Below are 22,179 nucleotides of genomic sequence, written 5' to 3'. Positions count from 1 at the left end.
CGATCATTGTCAGACAGGTGAAATCTGTGTTTTTTCATAGGGGTATAGTATAGCCGTTGTAAGAATTTGTAGTGAATGATTTTGAGCCTGCAGCTGGCAAGATATACGGGCCGTGAGGGTGCAGCAATATAGCATTGGTCATCCGTGATGTCCACGGCAAGATCAGTGGACCAATGTGTTCGCGCCGAGGCCTCAGGCACCGGGCCGCATGTCCTGACGTGGCGATACATGCCCGACACCAGATGGGAGCCATCCTGGGAGCACAACAAGAAGTGTAGCGGGTGCGTGGATTCAGGCTCCTCAGGGAAGTTAGGAAGAATATCCCGCATCCCTTGGCGTAGTCTCAAATAATAAAATACTTCTAGCTGGGTGCGGACGTGGGTCAGAAAAAAAGCGTCCGCTGTTTTAAAGCGGCCCTCAGAGAAGAGATCGCCCCAACAATTGATGTGTAGAGTCCCGCAGAGCATTCGAAAACCGCGCTCCTGCAGGAGGTCAAGCCTTGGGTGATACACTAGTGGCAATCGAGGGGATTATAGCAGGCTACATTCCGGTTTCGTAGCCAGGCGGTTCCATGCATCCAGGGTGCACGTGACAGAGGTATATGGCGTTGTGATGGCCGAAGTTGGGCAATGAAGGAGGCCATTGAGGGGTAGGGGGTTGGCAATCCAATCTTCCACCGCCAACTGAGGCATGAAGGGAGTGGGGACCAGCCAGTGATAGGCATAGTGCGCCTGCGCACAGAGGTAGTAGACCTCAAAATCGGGGAGGTCAAATCCTCCTTTATCGTATGGCTGTATCAGCATAGTCCACTTCAGCCTCGGGCTTTTACCCCCCCATAACAGACGACAGAGTTCAGACTTCAATGTTTTAAAAAAAATGGGCGCCCGGATAGTAGGGGATATTAAGGAAGAGGTAAAGGAAGCGCGGGAGCACTACCATTTTGATGACTAACGCCCTACCTGCCATGGAAATAGGGAGGGATATCCATCGGTCTACCAGTGTGGTGAGCTTAGTGATGGCGATGCCATAGTTGGAGCGAATCGTTTCGTCTCTGTCTCGTGAAACCCGGATACCCAGGTATCGAAGATCAGTTCGACACCACTCTAAAGGGTAGTCCAAGGGGAAGTCCGGGACTGCGTCCGTGAGCGGGAAAAAAGGGACTTCGTCCAGTTAATTTGCACTCCGGACATTCTGCCAAAGATAACAAACTCTCTAAGCAGGGGATTCAGGTTACGCACCAGGTCCTTGACAAACAGGGTCATGTCGTCCGCGTATAATGATACATCAATCTGGCACTGGAGACATCGAATTGCGCCTTCCCGATGGAGCTGTCGGAGCCGACAGGCAAGGGGTTCGACGGCAATAGCGAAGAGGAGAGGGGACAACGGGCATCCCTGCCGGGTGCCTCTAGAGATGGAGAGTGACGTGGAGAGGTGACCATTGACCAGCACTCTTGCGGTCGGCTGTGTGTATAGCAATTTGACCCAGGAAATAAATAGGGCAGGGAATCCCATACGGGTCAGGACAGTGAACAAATATGGCCATTCGACGGAGTCGAAGGCTTTGGTGGCGTCTAGAAATGCCGCCGCGACAGGGATGTCAGGGTGGATTGTGTGAAGTAAGGAGAACAGAGTCCGTAGGTTGTGAGAAGTGGATCTGCCCGGGACGAAGCCAGATTGATCAGGTAAAACTATCCGGGTCATAAGAAGAGATAGTCTGGTGGAGAGCACTTTGGCCAAGATTTTGACATCGCAATTCAGGAGCAAGAGTGGCCGGTAGGAGTCGCAGGATTTGGGGTCTTTGTTAGGTTTCAATAGTGAAGTGATGACGACTTCGCGCATGGAACAGGGTAGTATGCCATCAGCTAAGGATTCCTCAAAAACCTCGCGGAGGACCGGGGCCATAGTGTCCACATAGGTCTTATAGAATTCGGCAGGGAGGCCGTCCAGACTGGGCGCCTTCCCATTTTGGAGTGACATGATTGCGTCCCTGATTTCTTCCACCTCAAAGGGGGCGGCTAGGAAAGTCCTATCGACATCGCTAAGCCAGCACAGTGCTATATCACCTAGGAAATCGTCATACTGGACATCTGCTGTTGTGGCTGTAGTGTACAGTGCGCGGTAATGGGTAACAAAAGTGGCAAATAAGTCATCGGAGTCTCTAATAATTTGTCCCTGATCAGTGACCACTTCAATAATTGTGTTGTTGGTGTGTGGTGTCCGAGTCAGCACGGCTAGTGCCTTGCCAGGTCTATCCCCCTCGCAGTATTTCCTCGCTTGCCAATGCTTGCCCCTAAACCTAGCCTCTCTATTCGCTTCCTCTTCAGACTGTGGGAGTTTGTCCCGAAAGTCAGCATGTGCATCAGCGCCATCTCCCTCTACCATCCGTGCCTCCAAAGCCTTTAACTCACCATCAAGTGTATGGAGTGTACGCTGTATATCTCGTAAGACCCCAAAGCTCTTAGACATGCAAAAACCTCTGACCGTGACCTTGAACGCCACCCAAATGTGTTCAACAGAATCGACAGAACCTTTGTTTCTGGGGAAAAAAGCGTCAATCTCATCGCCAAGTTCTGAGCGAAACACCACATCCAGCAAGGCCGTCGGCTGTAACCGCCAGTGTGGTCTAGGATTGTCCCACCCAGGCACCTTAAGAGTAAGAAGGACCGGGCTATGGTCGGAGTACGTCCTCGGGAGGTGGACTACATCCGCCACTTCCGCAACTATTTCCCTGGACAGGAAAAAATAGTCGAGGCGTGCCCAAGTTCCAGTCAGTGAGGTGAAGTGTGTACCCTCCATAAGGGAGGGGTGTAGGTGTTGCCAGGCGTCTATCAGATTCCCCTCTAAAATCACCCCCTCCAACGCTTCCCTGGATCTAGGTTTGTAGTGTGTTTCTCTGTCTGCTCTGACCCATCGGGGCCTCAGCGCTATATTGAAGTCTCCCCCCCAGATGATATGTCGGGAACCAACGTCCAAAATTTTACCCCAAAGCGTGGTAAAGAAGAGGGGCATATCTAAATTGGGCGCATAACAGTTCACTAATGTGATGGTGTCGCGACCTAGCCGTCCCCATAATAATACGAAGCGGCCTTCCGTGTCCGCAAACTGCCCACACACCTGAAAAGGAACTGACCGTTTGATTAGGATAACATCTCCGCTCGCATATGTGGAATAAGAGGAGAATGCATGGATGGTAGCCCATTTGCAGCCAAAGGTAGAGCGCGACTCCGCCGAGATATGCGTTTCCTGCAACATGGCGATTTGGACCTTGTGGCGATCCAAGTATGTAACAACATTACGACATTTTTTAGCATCATTGAGTCCGCGTATGTTCCAAGATAAACATTTCAATTGTGCATCAGAGCCTACTCCTGCCATGTCAATGAAGAAGTCATAACCACGTGACATACCAGTATGGATACAAAATAAACAGCAGTGTTGAAGTGATTCAAAGCAATCCAAACATCAGTTAGCCAGTCGGTGTCCTCAGTGAACCAACCTCCCTCCCCAACATAACCCAACCCCCCTCCCACTACTGCATCCCAATCATGCCATCAGCCATACTTCCCAATGTCCCCCCACCTCCCTCCTTCCCAGAACTCCTCCAACTTGTGTCCATGAATGGAGTACACCCGTAGGGAAAACATCATCAAGGGCGCACAGCCACTTCTCCCCCCGGTAGCCTCTCACACTATACCTCCCTCGATAGAGGCCAGGGTGGGGAGAGTGGTCCCTGCAGTATCTTACCACCATAGGAGTCAGTCAGTCTCAGAACGCATAAGAGGCGGCTCCAACCGCCGAAGAAGCGGCAGTGTGGCAAATGCAACAGGACAGCATCAGGCATGGACTGCCCCAGGAGGGCGCTGCGTATCAATTGTCATCTTCATGCAATGGCGGGTCAGCCTCAGGGTCCACATCGTTGTCACATCTGCCCCTTTGTGCCCTGCAGAGCGTTTTAAGATAGTCTTCAACCTTTTGTGGGTCGGTGAAAAAGCGTTGTTTGTCCTGGTGCGTCACCCGCAGCTTCGCCGGGTATAACAAGGCGTAGTCCACCTGGGCCTCTCGTAATTTCTTTTTGACAGCCAGGAATTTGCGACGTTCTTCCTGCACGAGGGGAGTGAAATCAGGATATAGGGAGAACGTAACACCGTTGTATTGCAGGGTCTGTTTGGTCCGGGCAGCTCTCAAGGCGACGTCTCGGTCGCGATAATTCAGTAAGAGGGCGATAATTGGTCTAGGCGGCAATCCGGGTTTCGGAACTGGGGCCAGAGATTGGTGCGCCCTCTTAACAATAAACTGGGGTGAGAAGGCATCCTCCCCTACCGATGCTCGGAGGATTTTCTCCACATACAACTCCATCTTGCCAGTGTCTGTGGATTCCGGAACGCCCGTGACGCGGATGTTGTTTGGTCTGCTTCGGGCTTCCAAATCCTCGTTCTTGGCTGCGATAACCCGAAGGATATTGTCCATGCGAGCGAGTTGGGTGGAATGAGTGGCAGTGAGGTCGTCATTGTCCGATATTCGTTGCTCCGTCGCAGTGATCCGTTCTTCATGCTGATCCACTTTGTGCACCAGGGCGTCCATTCTAGAGGACATCCTGTCCACTTTTTCCACCACTGTGGCAAACCCCTGGCGCATTTCTTGGAACAAGCGGTGCATGTCCAGTTCGGCCGATGGGGAGGGTGCAGAAGCATGATCAGCGCCACTAGCTCCTGGTTCGGCAGGGCCCGGTTTCAACCCCTTGTTGGCGCCCTCGAAGTTGATTTTTGTTTGGCGGTTCTCTGGGCGCACCATCGTGTTTTTGCGCTACCCTTTGGTATCCGTCACGAGGTGCGTCAAAAATAGTGAGGTATCGCCGGACGCTCAGTGGAACTAGCAACACGTCCGCTAGCTAGTCCTAAAAGAAGGAGCAGCCACAGCAGTCCCCAGCGCGCCGTGGGATGAGAGGTGGAGTCGACAATGCGGCCGACCCGGCCTACCGAAAGAGGGGTCCAAGCAAGGTTGCGCCGAGTGGGTCTCAGGTGTAGATGTGCACTATGAACAAACAGGAGGACGTCGCTCCCAAGGGCCCAGAGGTAGGAAGCGCCACACTGTGCCAGCACCTTCAAGGCAGTCGTGGTAGCGTTGCCAGTATGTCACCCCCCTTGAGCCTCTCCGGCGCTACTAGCCGTTTCGCGCCTTGGTAATAGCGCAGTGGCGTCAGGCTGATAGATCCACAGTCAGTCCCCTCTTCAGGCGAAATGGGGGTGAAGTAGTATTGGCGCTCTGCTCGGGGGGGGGCAGAACATCTAGTTTCCACAGCGTGTCAGCAGCGTGCTCGCACTCACCCCAGCTCGCGTCCCCCCTCGCTGTCCCCTGTGCCAGTTCGTCCAGGCGGCTATTCCTTTGCCGACATCGGGGGGGAGCGCATTTATCGCTCACTGTGCCCGGTACCTGAAGGTGGGAGCCCAGCGCCCTCCGCAGCAGTACCGGCAATGCTCGTCCGTTGCTCTCACCCGCCGGTAGGCAGCCGCCGGTGACGTCTCGGTGTGGGTCTCCGTGTGGGAGACAGCAGGGTTCCACCGCCGGCTCTCCGTTCTGGGCCTTTCACCTCGTGGCGCGCACCGGACTTGCGTGTCTGACCGCGTCCAGGCTCCGCGTCGCAGCGGTTCCAGGGGCAGCGCGGATTAACCTCTCGGGCCGCTATCTCGCCGCAGACATCCACCAATGTCCTGAAACTTGGATCGAGTGCAGGTAAGACTTCTCGGCAGCGATTCCGCTATTTTGGGAAGAGTTATCTCCTCAGGTGGAAAGGATTTATATAGGATCAAATCTGCAGGGAACGGGAGCTACGCTATCAGGCAGCCATTCCGCTTGCGCGCCCTCTAGCGCCCCCAACAGCAGGCTAGCGTAGGGGTAAAAATTACTACTCCCACTCCAGTGAGTGCAACAGTAGGGAAAGCGTTGGATAGCGTAGGGGTAAAAATTACTATTCCCACTCCAGTGGGTGCAACAGTAGGGAAAGCGTTGGATAGCGTAGGGGTAAAAATTACTATTCCCACTCCAAACAGTGCAACAGTAGGGAAAGCGTTGGATAGCGTAGAGGTAAAAATTACTATTCCCACTCCAGTGGGTGCAACAGTAGGGAAAGCGTTGGATAGCGTAGCGGTAAAAATTACGATTCCCACTCCAAAGAGTGCAACAGTAGAGAAAGCGTTGGATAGCGTAGGGGTAAAAATTACTATTCCCACTCCAGAGAGTGCAACAGTAGGGAAAGTAAATACTTCTTATATTATTTAAAAACCTTATAAATTGATATCTATAAAACATTAATTAAAAGTAATTACCAATTTAATATAATATAATAATTAATCAATTAAAATTACAAATTACAATTAATTTTTACTATTAGTTACCTATTCAAAAGAATTACAAATGAACAATTATTTAATTAAAAATTTAAAATTAATTAACAATTAATTCAAATTGAAAACAATTAAATAAATTGAATTATTTAATTAATTATGAATAAATTACTTCCCACCCTATTCCCCTATAAACTCACAACCCGCTACAGAAAATAAATTAGTAAAATTAACATAATTAGCAATTAATCAATTAAAATAAATTAATTGGCAATTTAAATTTAATTAATTACCCATAAAAAAGTTAATTAACAATTAATTCTAAAAAAATACCAATAAATATTTTTACATATTTAATTAATTATAAATAAATTACTTCCCACCCAATTCCCCTATAAACCCACAACCCGCTACAGAAAATAAATTAGTAAAATTAACATCATTAGCAATTTATCAATTAATTAAAATTAATTGCCAGTTAAAATGTAATTAATTACCAAATATAAATTAATTAACAATTAATTAAAAATGAATACCAATATATAAATTTACATATTTAATGAATTATAATTAAATTACTTCCCACCCTATTCCCCTATAAACCCACAACCCGCTACAGAATTAAATTATGCAAAAATTAAAAATACACAATTCATTAATTAAAATTAATTACAACATAAATACACACTTTTCACACATATAATAACATAACAAACACTATAAAAAATTCGATATTATTAAAAATTCGATCATTTTAATAACCTATATTATATACTTCGATATTTTAACTTTCTATATTTTTAACATTCGATATTACATTGCTTACCTTCAAAACGATATTTTTGATGTCTATATTCTGTCCATTCGATATTTTATCCAGCCTATATTTTGTACTCGATATTATGTCCATTTGATATTTTGTAGTCGATATTATGTCTGTTTACCGTTAGTAGGTGTACCTATTTCGGTACATCATTTGTCTTGCATTTGTACAGTCATTCTTGCATGCCACACACTTACTCAGTCTTCTGAGGCATTTACCCAATTTCTGTTGCTGTGGGTGAGAGAAAGACAATTTGTCAATTACCAACATTATAGCAACTTTTTTTTAATCTACTATAACATTTTTTGTAAGTGCATTCCACCAACGTGACTCATTCACTGTAAAGAAAATATATTTGTGGACACTCTTTCATATATCTTAACACACAGTGGTAAAATGCTACAAGGTTAGCCTTTGATCCCTTCTAATAACGTGTTTCATGTGTCAATTCTCATTGTCATATACCAGTAGCTCTGGTTCAGGTGGCAACACATGCTGAATTGTGCGTAGTCTTTGTCATTCATCTCATGCAAACATAGTTTTTAAATATATGCTCTCTGCCACATAGGCGAGAAAGCAAAAGACACACAATTGATGGACGGAATGCAGAACAAATCAAAACATTCACCCCCAGTCAAGAGATCTGGGTTAAATCCATCATTCTTTTGCTCACCATGCCACCCCAGTTTAGACATGGCCATATGCAAATCAGTCTTGACCCTGTTCCTTGTTCACTGTGCCACTGGATTCAAGCTAGCCTGGCTGAAGAAGGGTGACATAGCCTGAAACTGGTCCCAGGATGCTTGTTTCCAGTCGAGTGAGGTTCTGGCCTGGCAGTTCGGTCTGGACTGTTCCCATGTGGCACAGGGTCAAGACTGATTTGCATATGGCTGGGTCCAAACTGGCGTGGCATGGTGGGCAAAAGAACAATGGATTTAACCCAGATCTTTTGACTGGGGGAGAATGTTTGCATTGTCAGCGTTCCGTCCATCATTTGTATGCTGTAACACTTTTCGCCCTAAGTGGATGGGTATGCCCAGACGTGGGTCACTTGCTCACTGTGCAACTGGATTCAAGCTAGCCTTGCTGAAGAAGTGTGACATACCCTGAAACCGGTCCAAACTGGGGTGGTATAGTGGGCAAAAGAACAATGAATTTAATCCAGATCTTTTGACTGGGGGAGAATGTTTGCATTGTCAGCATTCAGTCTATCATTTGTTTGATGTAACACTCTGCCACGTAGGCAGCATGGGGGATGTCAGCCTTTTAGTCACTGGAACACACTAGTTCAAGTTAGAATTCGGCTAGCGGTATACATTTTCCAGCACCCACAGCTACAAAATGGTGCCACTTACCTCATCAAAGGTCCTGACTGGCATTCTCACCTATTGTTTCCCCCGTAGCCTGCATCTTACGGGTATGATGACTCCTGCGTCCTTTGAGACCCACAAACACGCATCAGTGTACCCATGCATAACAAGACATTCTACAGATCGAGCAGCCTGTCCTCATCATTGTGGTCCTTACTCTTTGGCCCTAATTAGGATGATAGTCTGACGAGCATCCGACTAGTAGTCGCGGTTCCATCTGACCAATTCGGATGCGATTGCTCATGAGGCGGTCAGAAACATCCATTTGGATGGCCTGAATAGGACATCGTAATTCCTACGGCGGTGCCTGAGCAGGCACCGCCCCATTGTAGGGGATTACTTTCCGCCCGCTACCCAGACGGACTTCCTGAGCCCATTGGAAAAGCAATGGCCGGTTCCTCTGCCCTCTCCCTCTGACTGCAGCATCATACTGCTGCCGTCAGACTGCATAGCTAGATGTCGGTTTGACGAAACCGACAGGCTGCCCGTTGCAGTCCGACCGACATCGTAATTAGGGCCTTTATTTGTTCAGATCGTTTGTTTCTGGACTATGTCCCAGGGGAGGGGGTATTTTTGCCTTAAAGGTGACCTCACATATCCGGCATATCGAATACTATAATTATATATTCTTTTATCACCACATGCGGAATACAAGTGTTTGTCCTTTAGTATACAAAGTGTCATGTATATTGAATGTGCATTTAAAGCATACCCTATTTAGACATTGTCAATTTACAAAATAGTGAAAAAACACAGAAGAAGAAATAAATTGCTGACAGTGTTTGTATCTGTTACTTTTTCTTTTTTAATAGATTTTATCGGAATTTACAAGAAAAAATCTGTCACTTTTCAGCTTTCAAAGTAACTAACAATATGCTAATAATAGAAGCCTAGCATCATTAGAATGCATTACTCCTCTACAAAAGCAGAATGCCAATGAAACACAGATTAAAAAACATACGTTAACATGCAGAAAGAGTATTAAATATAAAGTTCACCAAAAAAATCCCCATAGATATTCATACCAACACCATATTAGTTCTAGAGTTCTATTTGACTGTAAATGTCTGGGAGTTAATGGTTCTCACATCAAGACGTTCTTTATATTTGAGTACAGGTAGAATGATGAGAGGGCGGCAGAATTAATGTATGTTCTGATCCCATATCATCCTTTTAATAACGGAGTATGAAGCACTGATGTAAAGGACAATGAATTCCACGAGATCAATCACATAAAGTAAGTACTGAAAGTGCTAATTTCGAGACACAATTAATGTACATAGGTGATCAAGGACCTCAGATAAGTGTTTATTCACTCTTTCCACACTGAATATGTCTTACTTTTAGATAAGAACACCCACAGGTGCAATCATGATCAATTCTCTCTTTGGATGCAGCAAGAGGTTCCACGCATACACAGATATTCAGTCTTTTTCACTTCACTGATGGTTAAATCAACAATATCACAATGTCTCTTTTTTTCAGTACCCTGTTGGCAAGTATAGTTTTCATAGAAGGCAGAAGAAAAAGCAGTGATACCTGGAACTGCTCTTTGCCCAGGCTAAAGAGTAAATAGGCGGGACCACTCGTGGGATTCCGGCCCACACCTAATGACAAGTGTGTGTGTATCATTTACCGTGCCATTGTAATCCTGGCCTACCAGTGCAGGTCCCGCTATTGCATGCAGTGGCCGCACAACACTGGCGATGAGAGTCCCCCACGCATGCCCTACCTCCATGGAATCACCCTCTGACCTGCTGGAGGCGAACGCCCGCTCTTTTCCTGGCGGTCAGCACCGCAGTGTGCAGCGCGGTCCGCCCTTTCCTATGCACGGCTGCTGCATTCACCTGCCCGCGTGAAGTGCCGTCTTGCAGCGACACCTGGCATCATCTCTCAATGCCTCCTCATCTGCCCCTGGAGGACGCTACTGATGTTGCTGCTGGTGTGCCGATCCTTGCCTGTCCGCTGACCTGCTCTGCTGAACCGCCCCACCTGCACATGGGGCCGCAGTGCCTGCAGGCCCCATGTGCCTGCTGGCCCCATGTGCCCCGCCTTGCTGCACAAGCCTTCCTGTCCCTCTTCTCATGCTACAGCCCTACAGCAGCTCTCTGGGTGGCCTGTGATTATTGTTCTGCAGGAGTGAATACGTACAGTGCTGAAGGATCAGAGGTACTTCCTTGGGGTTTCAAGGCACTGGTGTAAAGAAATAAAAAACCTAAAAATGTAAAATGGGACATTAAAGAAAAAGCATAAAGAAAAAAAAGGAACGAGAAGTACAGCAAGGGAGAGACAAAAGGACATAAAGACACAGCGAGACAGGGGCATTAACATAAGTGACCAGTTCAAAACCTAGCAAAGCACGTACTACGCTGAACACTAGCATCCATGCCCAGAGCCACACGCACCAGGCCAACTTGCCATGGCAGATGAAGCCAACCCTGCAGCCCAGCAGGAGCTGCCGCATGGAAAATTTGCCCCATAGCACACTCTCTTGGGAATACTGCAACCCTTTCATAAACGTGCTGATCCAACAACTGCCTCACCTCGCTGGAAAACATGGGTTGGGAAGCTAGAGAATTACTTTGTTGCATCCCGCGAGACCGATGGGGCCATTAAATGCTCTCTCTTACTCCACTATGTGGGCAAAGATATTTGCAACCTCTTTGAGCACCTCCTGAACACCGGAGAAGCCAACAACTATGACTTTGCTGTGTGTGTGCTCAACACGTACTTCGCTCCACAACTCAAGCCAGACTTCAAACGTTAAAAACTCTGCCAGCCTCAGCAGAGAGAAGGAGAGTCCATTGACGCCTTTTACGTGTACCTATGCTTGTTTAACGTGCACAGCGGACGACCAGCCCAAAGAGACATGAGCACAAATTATTCTAGGATGCAGGAACAAGACTCTCAGAGGACTCACCCTGAGGTAACCCAACATCAATCTCGACAACATCCTCATCATGGCCAGATTTCATGATCTCTCTGCTGCCCAAGCGCCAAAATGGATGTAGCCATCACACAAAATCCTGTAGAGACTCCCACAGTGAAAGTGGAACACGCAGAGGCAATCCACATGAAAGGGAAGGTGAACAAGCCCAAGGCTCAAGCCACCCACCAACAACAGCACAGCTGCAAGTACTGTGGTCGTGATGAGCTACACATGCATCAAGCCAGCAGTTCGTCGCCTCCGGTGTGTGCCTTTTCATCTGTGGCCACTGCTTGAGAAGGAGCTAGACAAACTGGAAATCCAAGGCATTATCGAAAAAGTATCTGGGCCGACACCATGGGTATCCTCAATGATCATAGCAGAGATGTGTAGCTACTGGGCAAAATACGCCTTTGCATCAAAATGCGCCTCCCCAGTAAGGCCATCAAGCGGGAGAGGAACATAATGTCCACAAAAGAAAACATCATTGTGGACTTCAACTGGTCGCAATGGTTTTCCAAGTTGGACCTTAATGGAGGATATCATCAACTGCTCCTCTCCGTAGAAAGCAGATACATCACCACATTTTCGACACACCTAGTGCCGCGCAGACACAGAAGACTGAACTTTGACATCTCCTCCGCCACCAAGCTCTTTTAGGAAGCCATCAGGAAGACTTTTTCAGGCCTCCAGGGTGTCATGAATGTGAGTGATTTAATCCTGATTTACTCTAAACTGTGGAGGAACACCACAAACATCTACAAGCCACATTGAAATGCCTGTGGGAACACAGTGTCACCCTCCACAGGGAAAAATGCTCTTTTTTCCAGAACTCTATTGAGTTTGTTGACTACATGTTCAATAAATACGGTGTGCAAATCGATCCCTGGAAGTCACAGGCCACACAACAAGCCCCTTCCCCTATGACGGTCTCAATTTCCTGGGCATGGCCATTTATTGTGGGAGTTTTATTCTTGACTTGACAACCATCGCTGAGCCCCTGAGGGCCCTGACCAAGACGGATGTCCCCTGGAGATGGAGCCTCAAAGAAGAAGATGCAATACAGAGCGTAAAACGGCCCAGGCCAGCAAGCCCACCATAGCCTACTTTGACCCCGAGAAGCAGACCGAACTATTGTTTGATGCCAGCCCAGTAGGCCCCACAGGCTTTTGCTAGCAAAGCATTGACGTCAATGGAGATAAGATACTCTCAGATAGAGAGAGAGGAACCCAGGGGGCCTGCCTGCAGGTGCTCAATCTACAAGAAATCCCAGAAGCCACAACACCGGTTTCAGTACTGTCAACGGTAATGGGTGCCTTACAGAACGGAGCATTGCACAATATCCTGCGAGATGCCAATGGGTCGCAAGGCCTGGAGAAGGAAAAGCTCACAAAGATATGGAGAATTTGTGATGAGCTGATTGCCACAAAAGACTGCCTCATTCTGAGAGGGCAGTGCCTGGTGATCCCAGAGAGGCTGCAAAACCAAATGACCAAGCTGGCTCATGGTTGGCATCAGGGAATGGCAAAGGAGAAGTGGTCTGGCCTAGAAACGGTTGTTGATGAAATGGTAAGTCAGTGCCCTCGTGCCAGCTTACCAGCTCCAAAGAATCACCTGCACATATCATGACTGAAGAACCTTGCACAGTGCCCTGGGTCAAAGTAAATCTCGATCTAAGAGGTTTTCCCTACGGGAGATCGACTGCCGTCCTAGTCGATGGCTACTCAAAGTATCCATTAGTTGAGGTAGTCAACTGAAAGGCATTTGCCAATGTAGCCCCCGCATGCAAAAGAGCCTTTGCACTATTCGTCCTGCCAGAGGAACTAGAAACTGCCGCCCCAAGGATCTGAATTCAGAGAGCTGCTTTAAAACGTAAGGATATGGCACCGACGCATTACGCCCCAATGGCCGCAAGCGAATGAGAAAGCGGAGCGGTGTATGTGGATACTGAATAAGGCCCTCAGAATTGCTGTAGTAGAGGGGACCAACCCTTAAATCAGTCTTCAAAGGTTTTTGATGGAGTACAGAGGAACGCTGCACTGTACCACTCAGAGTTCTCCCTGGTCTCTAATGCTCCACGGCCATTGATGGGACATGATCCCAGTCCATCCATAGTGGACTTTGCCACAGTATGATCCTGGGAGTACCCAGGCTTGATGCATCCAAACCAATGAGTGCGCAAGCATCAAATGGCATGCCACAACCCGGTTGATCTCACCGGGTGACTAAGTGTTGCTCAGAGACTGCTGGCTGGCATGGAAATTCGGAACACCTTTCGAACCAGGAGTGTAGACTGTCACTTGTGTGAATGGAACTATGATCACCGCTCTAAAAGGGAGTGAGCTAGTTACAGGAACATATCATGGTTCCGCAGAGCATACTTTCATAGTTCGTATGAACTAGAAGCAGATTAGGACGATGCAATGTGGGAAAACTCACAAGGCCTTGAAAACCAAAATGAGGCGATCACGAGTAGCCGAGCCTCCAGCCTGAGCAGTGCTGGGACAGGTCTGGATACCGATTCCTGCAGCAGCCAGAACCCTGAGGAGACTAGAAGACATTCCCATCACCAACAATATCACCTCAGACCTAACCCACCACTGAGCCAGAGGCTCATGAACTTTGCATTCCGAATGCGACAGCAGAGTTCATCGCCAAGTTGGGAAGGGATGTAATGGCCACCTAGTCCCTCCCCACTGGTCGCCTGGCTGCCCCGTAACTTTTCTTTGCACATCCTCTGGCCAGGTGTGGCCATAGGCTATATAATAAATGGGCGGGATTGATCTTGGGCTTCTGGCACACACCGTATGAAAAGTGTGTGTGTGTGTGTATCATTTACCAAGCCATTGTAATCCAGGCCTACTAGTGTGGGTCCCGCTATTGCATGCAGTAGGCTCACTACAAAGTGGTTACAGTCCTAGTACTCTCCAACCTCCCCTATTGTGTCCCTCTCTTCCTGGAATGTGGAGGAAAAGGCAGATATCAGTGAAGGTGCTCTCACTGCCACCTCTTCCCACTGACTTACTGCTCTTGCGTCCTTTATATGCCTCATGGTGAATGGTTTTTCTCCCCCTTTCTGAGTGCCTAGGAAAAGACACGTGACAAGCTTTATACTCCACATCCAATACCATCCTTTCACAGATTGGCCAAGGATTGGCTTTCCTCAACGGACCCTGCCCACTTTTAAAAACAAGCTACTCCTATCTTCCTGCCGGGAAACCCAACAAGATGTGTTGGCGAAATGCCTTCCTGTCCGGCCTCTGTCTTGGCCACTCTTTACCACTAGCGCACCAGCCATGCCAACCCCAGTATCAGTAGAGTAACTTTTAACTCTCTTCCGACTTCATTTCAGAAAGTGGCTTCCTCACTTTCTTGTCAACTGTCTCACTGTGCTTTTTAGAGCTTTGTGGGACAGGTAAACAAATACCCCAGGCAGTATTTCATAAACAAAACAGAATCCACTTATGAGTTACAGTGGCCCCTACAATGGTGGGGAGCACTCAGTGTTTTTAAAATACCCCTCACACACCAAAAGGACCCTTGGTGTCATGCTTCATCATCGGGGTCTTCGCACCCCTCTACGGGATGCGGCGTGCTACTACCTACGGCTACGCGGGAGCACTTATACACAGACTGTGTGTGGTGTGTGTAGGGTGGTGATTTTGTGTGAGTAGTGGGGTCTTGGCTGCAATCTTCAGCCAGTGGCAAAATGAAACTTGAGCGCCCTCCTGCAGATCTTGGAGGGGTCCACTCCAAATTGAATCAGGATCTCTAGAGCCTGAGTATTCTGTGGAGGGGGCCACCGGCAGAGCAGGGCCCCCCGCACAGCGAAGGATGTGGGGGCCTGTGTTACGCCACTGTCTCCAGCATATTGGCTGAACACAGCTTTTCAGAGGAACATATGACATATTGCATTTAAACTGATATTGGCTTCTCCAATAAAGATTGGTCCCAACGCCCCATATCTGGTCTCGCTGATGCCCAACATCTAGGGGCGATATGTACAGAAGATCAAATGAGGGTATTATTTTCTCCCTTCAGCAACACTGGAAGGACTTCCATACTTCTCTACTTTGATAAATAAAGCAGTAAATACCAGATGGATAGCTAGTATGTTGATGGGTGTTTGAAACGAGGCATGCTGCATATTGGGAGAATGGGAGAATGATGACTTTATGAAGTTTGTGACAGCAAGGAAACGTTTTGGAGTTCAGTTGGATGGTACATGGTATTTTCTATGCTAACCAGGGTGGCCAAGTGTACATAGAAATTTTCTCAATTCAGCCATCATATTCTGAAATTTTGGTGGGACTACTATCAATAGTACATGAGAGACATTCAATCTCACTTTTGAATAGAGCACTAAGGGCAGATTGCCGGCATCATGTATGACCACTGCAATTCAGAGGTTCTGTCACATACAGTATAGCACAGTCTGGGGCCGATTATGTTGCGGCCCTGAAAGACTCCTACTAACGGTTGGAGCCTTTCTGGGCCGCATCTCGGTTTAATTTCCGACCGCTGCATTACAATGCTGGTGGTTGAAAATTAGCCTGGTCGGTCATTCCGGCTGGCTTCCGATGGGCTGAAGGAACCCATCGGCCAGTCGGAGGCCAGCCCCTAAACCCAAAGGGCAGCCTTTATGCCCTTGGGATTATGATACTCGGTTTCCGGCAGGCTTTCCGACATGGAAAGCCTGTTGGAGAGCGAGTATTACAGCCCTTACCTCTGCAGCCTCATGTTGGGGGCCAAGAGGGCACCTATGGTGCCCCCCTGTTCATCCCTGCATTGTGTGGGCCGTAAGGCAAGTCCAGTATTCACGTGCTGAGAGTGACAAAAACCACAACCATAGCTGTGGAACCAACAGGCCCACACTGCCGGCTCCTGGTGTGACTGCACCTGGTGCACCATTGACACAGGCTGGGGACGCGAGGGAAAGCGATCGGAGAAGGGTCACTGGTGTGCACGAGGCTGCGTGGGAGAATGGTCGCGAGAGTATGGCAGGAAGGGGCAGGGGAGGTTATTGACGCAATGTGTAATTTTATTTTTCATAGGTGTCTGTACTGTATATCTGGAGCCTCTATGAAGCGTCGCAGCCCAGGTGCTCAAAGTTTCACTTATACCAACCATAAACACGTGGCTGCTGTCTCCTGCTACCTTGTACTGCGAGGGACGTGACACCTCTGTGAACACATCTATGCCAAGATATTAAAAAATAATAACCAGTCATTATAACACCGCACCTGAATTCAAACACCCTGCCAATCATTTTTTTAGGGTGACCAACTGAAAATGCACACTAACGTCTAAATCGCAACATCGATGATTAGAATCTTTTCTTTTGGTGATGAAAATCCAACCAACCAAGGAGAGCCTGAGGTGACCAGAGTAGTAGGCACTGAACACAAGGTGCATGTGTCGCGTGTCGGGCTGCGCGGTGGGCTATGCCTCTCAGCCAATCCAGACGCTACTCCAGCAGCACCAGGATTGGCTTTTAGCAGGGATACTCCCCGCCCATTACGAGACCGGGGGCTGCGGCATGAAGAAACCCTAGCTCTCCTAAGGGGAAGGCTAGTGTGTATGTTCGGGCTGGTCGTAAAAATGACCAGCCCCAAACTGAACGTGCGCACTATTGCTGCTGCGCTTAGTGCACTGTCACTGACTGTCTGTCAGTCAACCCAGAGTGCTGCCGCAGCCCCACCCCTTCAGCGTCCTGATTGCCTCGGGTGCCACGTTAACGTCAGTGTCAGTGGTGAGCGACTAGCGAGTTTTAGAGACAACAACTTAGACAGTAGTAGAACGAATTTGGGGCCATGTGGCATTTTGGGGCCATGTGGCATTAGTGGGGCAACGCCCCAGCGCCCCAATGGATGCACCGCCACTGCTTGTGATAGTTGGTAGCGATTTTATCTAATAGCCCTCTATTGATTTTGGATCGAACTTTTAAGATATATTACAGAACCCCTGGAACCCTCAAAAAATAACATTTTACATTCAAAATATAATATAAAACTTACGAAATGCACAAAGAATAATCAATAAAAAAAAGAAATCACTTAAAATCACAACTACGTTTTAAAAAATGTAATAAAATTATACCAAGAGGTAAACATAGTGCGAGTAGAAACAGACAGGAAACTAACCAATGATTTGGTATACAGGTTTGATATGTCACATACATTGATGTACCCAACTTGTGTATTGCCACCTTGATTTATATTTTATGTTTATGTATCATTGATGCAATGATAGTTCATGCAGCTATACCATAATGTGAATTATGTACACTTCAATTTGATATGTACTGAGACAACTGATTTTATGTGTATTCCTGTTTGAATATCTGTCCAATGCACATAGAAAAAGTAATAAACTGTGTTTTATAAAAAACAAAATACCAAAAATAGAAATTGGTTATAATTGGAAATTTCACGAAGTCTACAATAAGGCTCCTGCAGTAGTTTAACTTCCTCAAAACATTCATGTCTATGAGGACTTAATGGTATCGACTACGTTTATGGCAAAGGTTTTTCAAATGTTCAGCAACTGATATGAAATTATGGAGTATATCTTTAATTGTATGAAATAGCATTTCAACAGAAGGGAAAATCTAACGCAAAAGAAATGTATGTGGCCAGAAAATAGTGAATCAACATCAGCTCAGAACAAGGAAACCCACAGCCATTCAATGTTTGATTAAGCTTAGGTTGTGCGTTTGGAGGTTAAGTGTAATTTTGTGAAAGGTAAAGAAGGTTTGGCTTTTGTCTGCATAGAGCAGATATCAGAACTGGTAAAGGAAATAATATTGGAAATAAAGCTAGAAGTGCAGAAGACCCAAGACTATGCCCTGATGGAAGCTTATAAAAAGAGAGGTGGGCAACACTGTGTCAAGCACCATAAACCAGAGCAAAAACTGTAAAAGAAGAACTATTCATGAACACAGCCATCAGTGTGGAGAGGTGTGGAGTAGTATATGATGGTCAACTGTATCAAAGACAGATGTTGGTTACCAAGAATGTTTGAGATGTAGTTGTGGTGGGTTATGATAATAAAACTGGAGACCTGAAAGAGCAGGCTCAATTGAGTGGAGAGCAAGACATCTAGAGTGGAGAGGATCAATTAGATTGTTTGATGGTAGTAGATAATGAGTCTGTTTAATGCAAGATGCTCTGATTTCAAAATTAAAATGGAGATGGGAGACAGGATGATATATATGAAACCAAATAATCATTCTCAGAATATGTCCGAAATATAGTTTTAAAAATATCTCTCAATTTGGACTCAGTAGAAAATCTACACCTTATGGGATGATTTTTTTGTAAACGATATTTAGGCACAACATTGATCTAGAATATATTCTGACATAAAACCGACAGAACACAACCAGAAGAATTTACAGCTTGGATGCCTACGGGTAGCTATGCGCTCTCCAAGTGCCACATGGAATAGAATTGAACATAATAGAATTGAATAGAATAAAATAGGATGGAAGAGCAAGAAGGAAAGACAATTTTTTTTTTCCATAAATCTTAGTGCAACTACAGGTTTGAAATGTTGTCCTCGATTCTCAAAAGAAGAGTACATTTTCACTAAGAAATGTACAGCCTTGCACAGAATATCACGTTTTGGAATTTGCAAAGGTTTCCCATGTTAAACTTGGAAACCTGCAACTTTCACTACATCCTGAGAAAATACACCTCCTTTTACTCCTGCGAAAAAATAAGCAAGTGCAAATGAACTACTTTTGTCTTTTTCCTTTTCTTTCATGTGGCAAATACCCTTTCCTTCACACGTCATCCATTCATGAGTGAATTATCCCTTTCTTCTAACCCTGAAGAAAGATTTGCTGCTACCCATGGCAGGAGTAATAACTTTTTTCTTTTCTAAGGTGCAAGGGCATTGTGTAGACATGTTTGTGGATTTTTGCACAGCTTTCAGGAAACCTCAAACTTGAAACGCCCACTCCTAACCCTGTGAGTGGGTTTACTTAAGAATATTACCCTTAATGCTATATCATTATGAATATGTAAAATGATTTGCTAGACAAGGTCAATACACTGCACTCACAAATCTAGCAACTTGCTCATGTGATTAAAATGTACATGTGCAAATCGCTTTGTGAATCGACTCTGTGGTTTTCCAGCCTGTAAATAAATCTGTGGTATTTTAGCAATTTGTTGACATGTGTGCTGCACTATTAGTGAGTAAAGAAAGCATGCACAAATTACACAAGCGACACCTTCTTAGATTCCCACAGATGTCTGGGGGCATGCAGTTGAATAGGCAGTCCCTACTCCACAAAGTAGGGGGCATATTTAAGAGCCCCTTGCATCAATCTTGTGTCACTTTTTGTGACGCAACAGCAGCGCAAACCACCAAATCATATTTATGTAGAAATGCAAAGCCACTTTGCGTGACTTTGAATGGCCTGACAGATATGGAGTAAGGCAAGGCAGTGCAAACCGCTTTGTTTCTTTAATCTGAGCTAGCGAGGCGTTCCATGGGCATTGCAGTGGGTGTTCCCATACAACACACATGAATTTTGAGGCATCCCCAGATTCACAAGACCATGTAAACTTGGTGATGCGCCACAACCTTATGCCTCCCAAAGTCAGGCACGAGGAGAAATATGTTTATTTCTCCTAGTTTTTACCCCTTCCTGCACAAAAACAATCATGCATTCAACTCAGGCACCCTTGACCATGGTGCAAGGGTGTATAAGTTGGGGGTAGGCTGCCGAAATGGAGCCAGCGCTTGGGTAAAGGACAGGAATGCACCATATGCCACAGATACAGCACATTCCTGCCCTTTCCCTTTGCCACAGGGCAGTGCAGCAAGGTGACTTTCTGTGCTGCCCTGCGCCAATTCCCAATGAATATGGCCTATTGTATTTAAGGTTTAGTATTGAGCTGTACAGCCCTGTTTTAGTACTTGGTGGTTAATCGGCAATAATGCTCAGCAGCTTGAGTTACAGCTGGATTTATGCACTGGTAGATAAGATGGGGAATGATTGGTCTTCACTACTAGCAACTGACTATAGATTGGCGCTACCTCCAAAATGCATGCCTGTTAGAAAATATATGGAAAAAGCCCTTGCCTGTGTGCACAGGAAGTCTCTCACTGTGCAACTCAGTCAAGGACAGGTCCTTGACTGAGATCCTTACTAACTTGTGCCTTTTACTTTTTAGAATACAACCCACATTTCAGTGAGTGGATTGCTTTTCAACACCATCAAGACAAATATTGCAGGACAATTCAAGGTGAACAGCAATGTCACCTGTACATATAAGAAGGACATCAATCTGTCATCCGGGGATGGCGTTGTTAATGAAGGGTAAATACAGCCATCAACATTTAATCGAACAGGTCCCAATTTTGAGTGTAAACAGATTTGCCATTTTCAGTAAGGTTGCTGCATGCTAGCACTCCTATGTTCGACTATGTTTTTTGAAAAAATCTTTGAGATTATGTAGAGGAGATAGCTTCCATGAACCTGACTTTAGCATTAGTGCAATTTTTGAATGAGGGGAGGTTTGGGATTTTTTCAGGTGCATAAAAAACACCTCAGAGTTTTTTGGGGTAAAGGAGAATAATATGTGGATTTGAGTGCTTACCACTCCAAGGGGTACATTTACAAGCCCCTTACCCTGCCGGAGCATCACTTTTTGTGATCCTCTGGCAACACAAATCACAAAATCATATCGATGAGGCCACATAAAGCCATTACGCGTGGCTTTGAATGGCCTCATAGATATGGAGTAAGGTAAGGCAACGGAAATCAATGAGTTACCTAACTTTGTGCATGGTAGACATTCCATGGGCATTGCGGTGGGTTTTCCCATGCAAGACCCATGGATTTTTTTACATGTTCCCAGATTTATGAGAGCATGTAAACCTGGGGAAGTACAAAACCTTACCCCTCCCGAGGTGAGGCATAACGGGGAAAAAAAACTTTCTATGTGTGCTGCTTTCTGCTGCACTGTCCTACACCAAATTCTTAGTGCTGAAATAACCATGCTGCAAACCACCCCAGACCAAGTATTAGGAGAACTATCCACCTGACACCGTACTGGCACATGAGTGCAAAGGTGAAGGGTCCCACAATCCACTTGTCACCACCCCAGTACACTACTGTCTGCCTGGCCTCTGTATTCACTCTGCATAGAAGGAAGAGTTGCTATCCTATGTCACTGATGCAGCACCCCTCCCTCATGCTGCTGCAGGATGCTAGCAGATGTGTCTCTCAGCATGGACCCTGCAACAAAATGCATGTTCATTGAATTCTGGGACATAGAGCCTCTCCAGAGTGCCGAGTTGCTGAGTGTCGCTCTGCCCTGATCCACTTAGCTCTGCAAGTTTAGCATGAAGCACATCAGACGCTAAAGTGAGACTATGCATGAGGGCCTCTTGCCACTAGCGTATCTATGCGTTACAAATATATACAAACATAGTTTGATGTTAAAATATCTCAAAATAAACCAATTTATTATTTATAATAAAATATCTTGGCAAATGTACATTAATATTTAATATGATAATGTTTAACTATTTTATCGTAAAGTTTAATAAACATTTAACATTTTCCTTTTACTTTAGCATAGGGAGATCACCACCCCAATTGTGGAGTCTCTCTATGGTCAAAGAAAAATGAAAAAGTTTAACTCTAGAGGGATTCGAAAAAATATTTGATGTTATGTAATAATGTAAAGATGCTGTA

At 46.2% G+C, this 22,179-nt stretch overlaps 1 protein-coding gene across 1 annotated transcript in view; it reads left to right on the top strand.

Moving 5' to 3' along the window:
* Positions 1–22,179, top strand: part of UMODL1 (uromodulin like 1) — a 621,262-nt gene that overhangs the window by 515,810 nt on the left and 83,273 nt on the right. The window contains exon 15 of the mRNA XM_078658858.1: positions 20,651–20,796. Coding sequence (XP_078514984.1) covers positions 20,651–20,796 — 146 coding nt within the window. The remainder of the gene's footprint in view (positions 1–20,650; positions 20,797–22,179) is intronic.

The sequence above is a fragment of the Lissotriton helveticus genome, chromosome 8 (genome assembly GCF_964261635.1).
Source record: "Lissotriton helveticus chromosome 8, aLisHel1.1, whole genome shotgun sequence".
Lineage (NCBI taxonomy): Eukaryota > Metazoa > Chordata > Amphibia > Caudata > Salamandridae > Lissotriton > Lissotriton helveticus.
The sequence above is the reverse complement of the archived record's forward strand: the minus strand, read 5'-3'. Positions and strand labels throughout refer to the sequence as shown.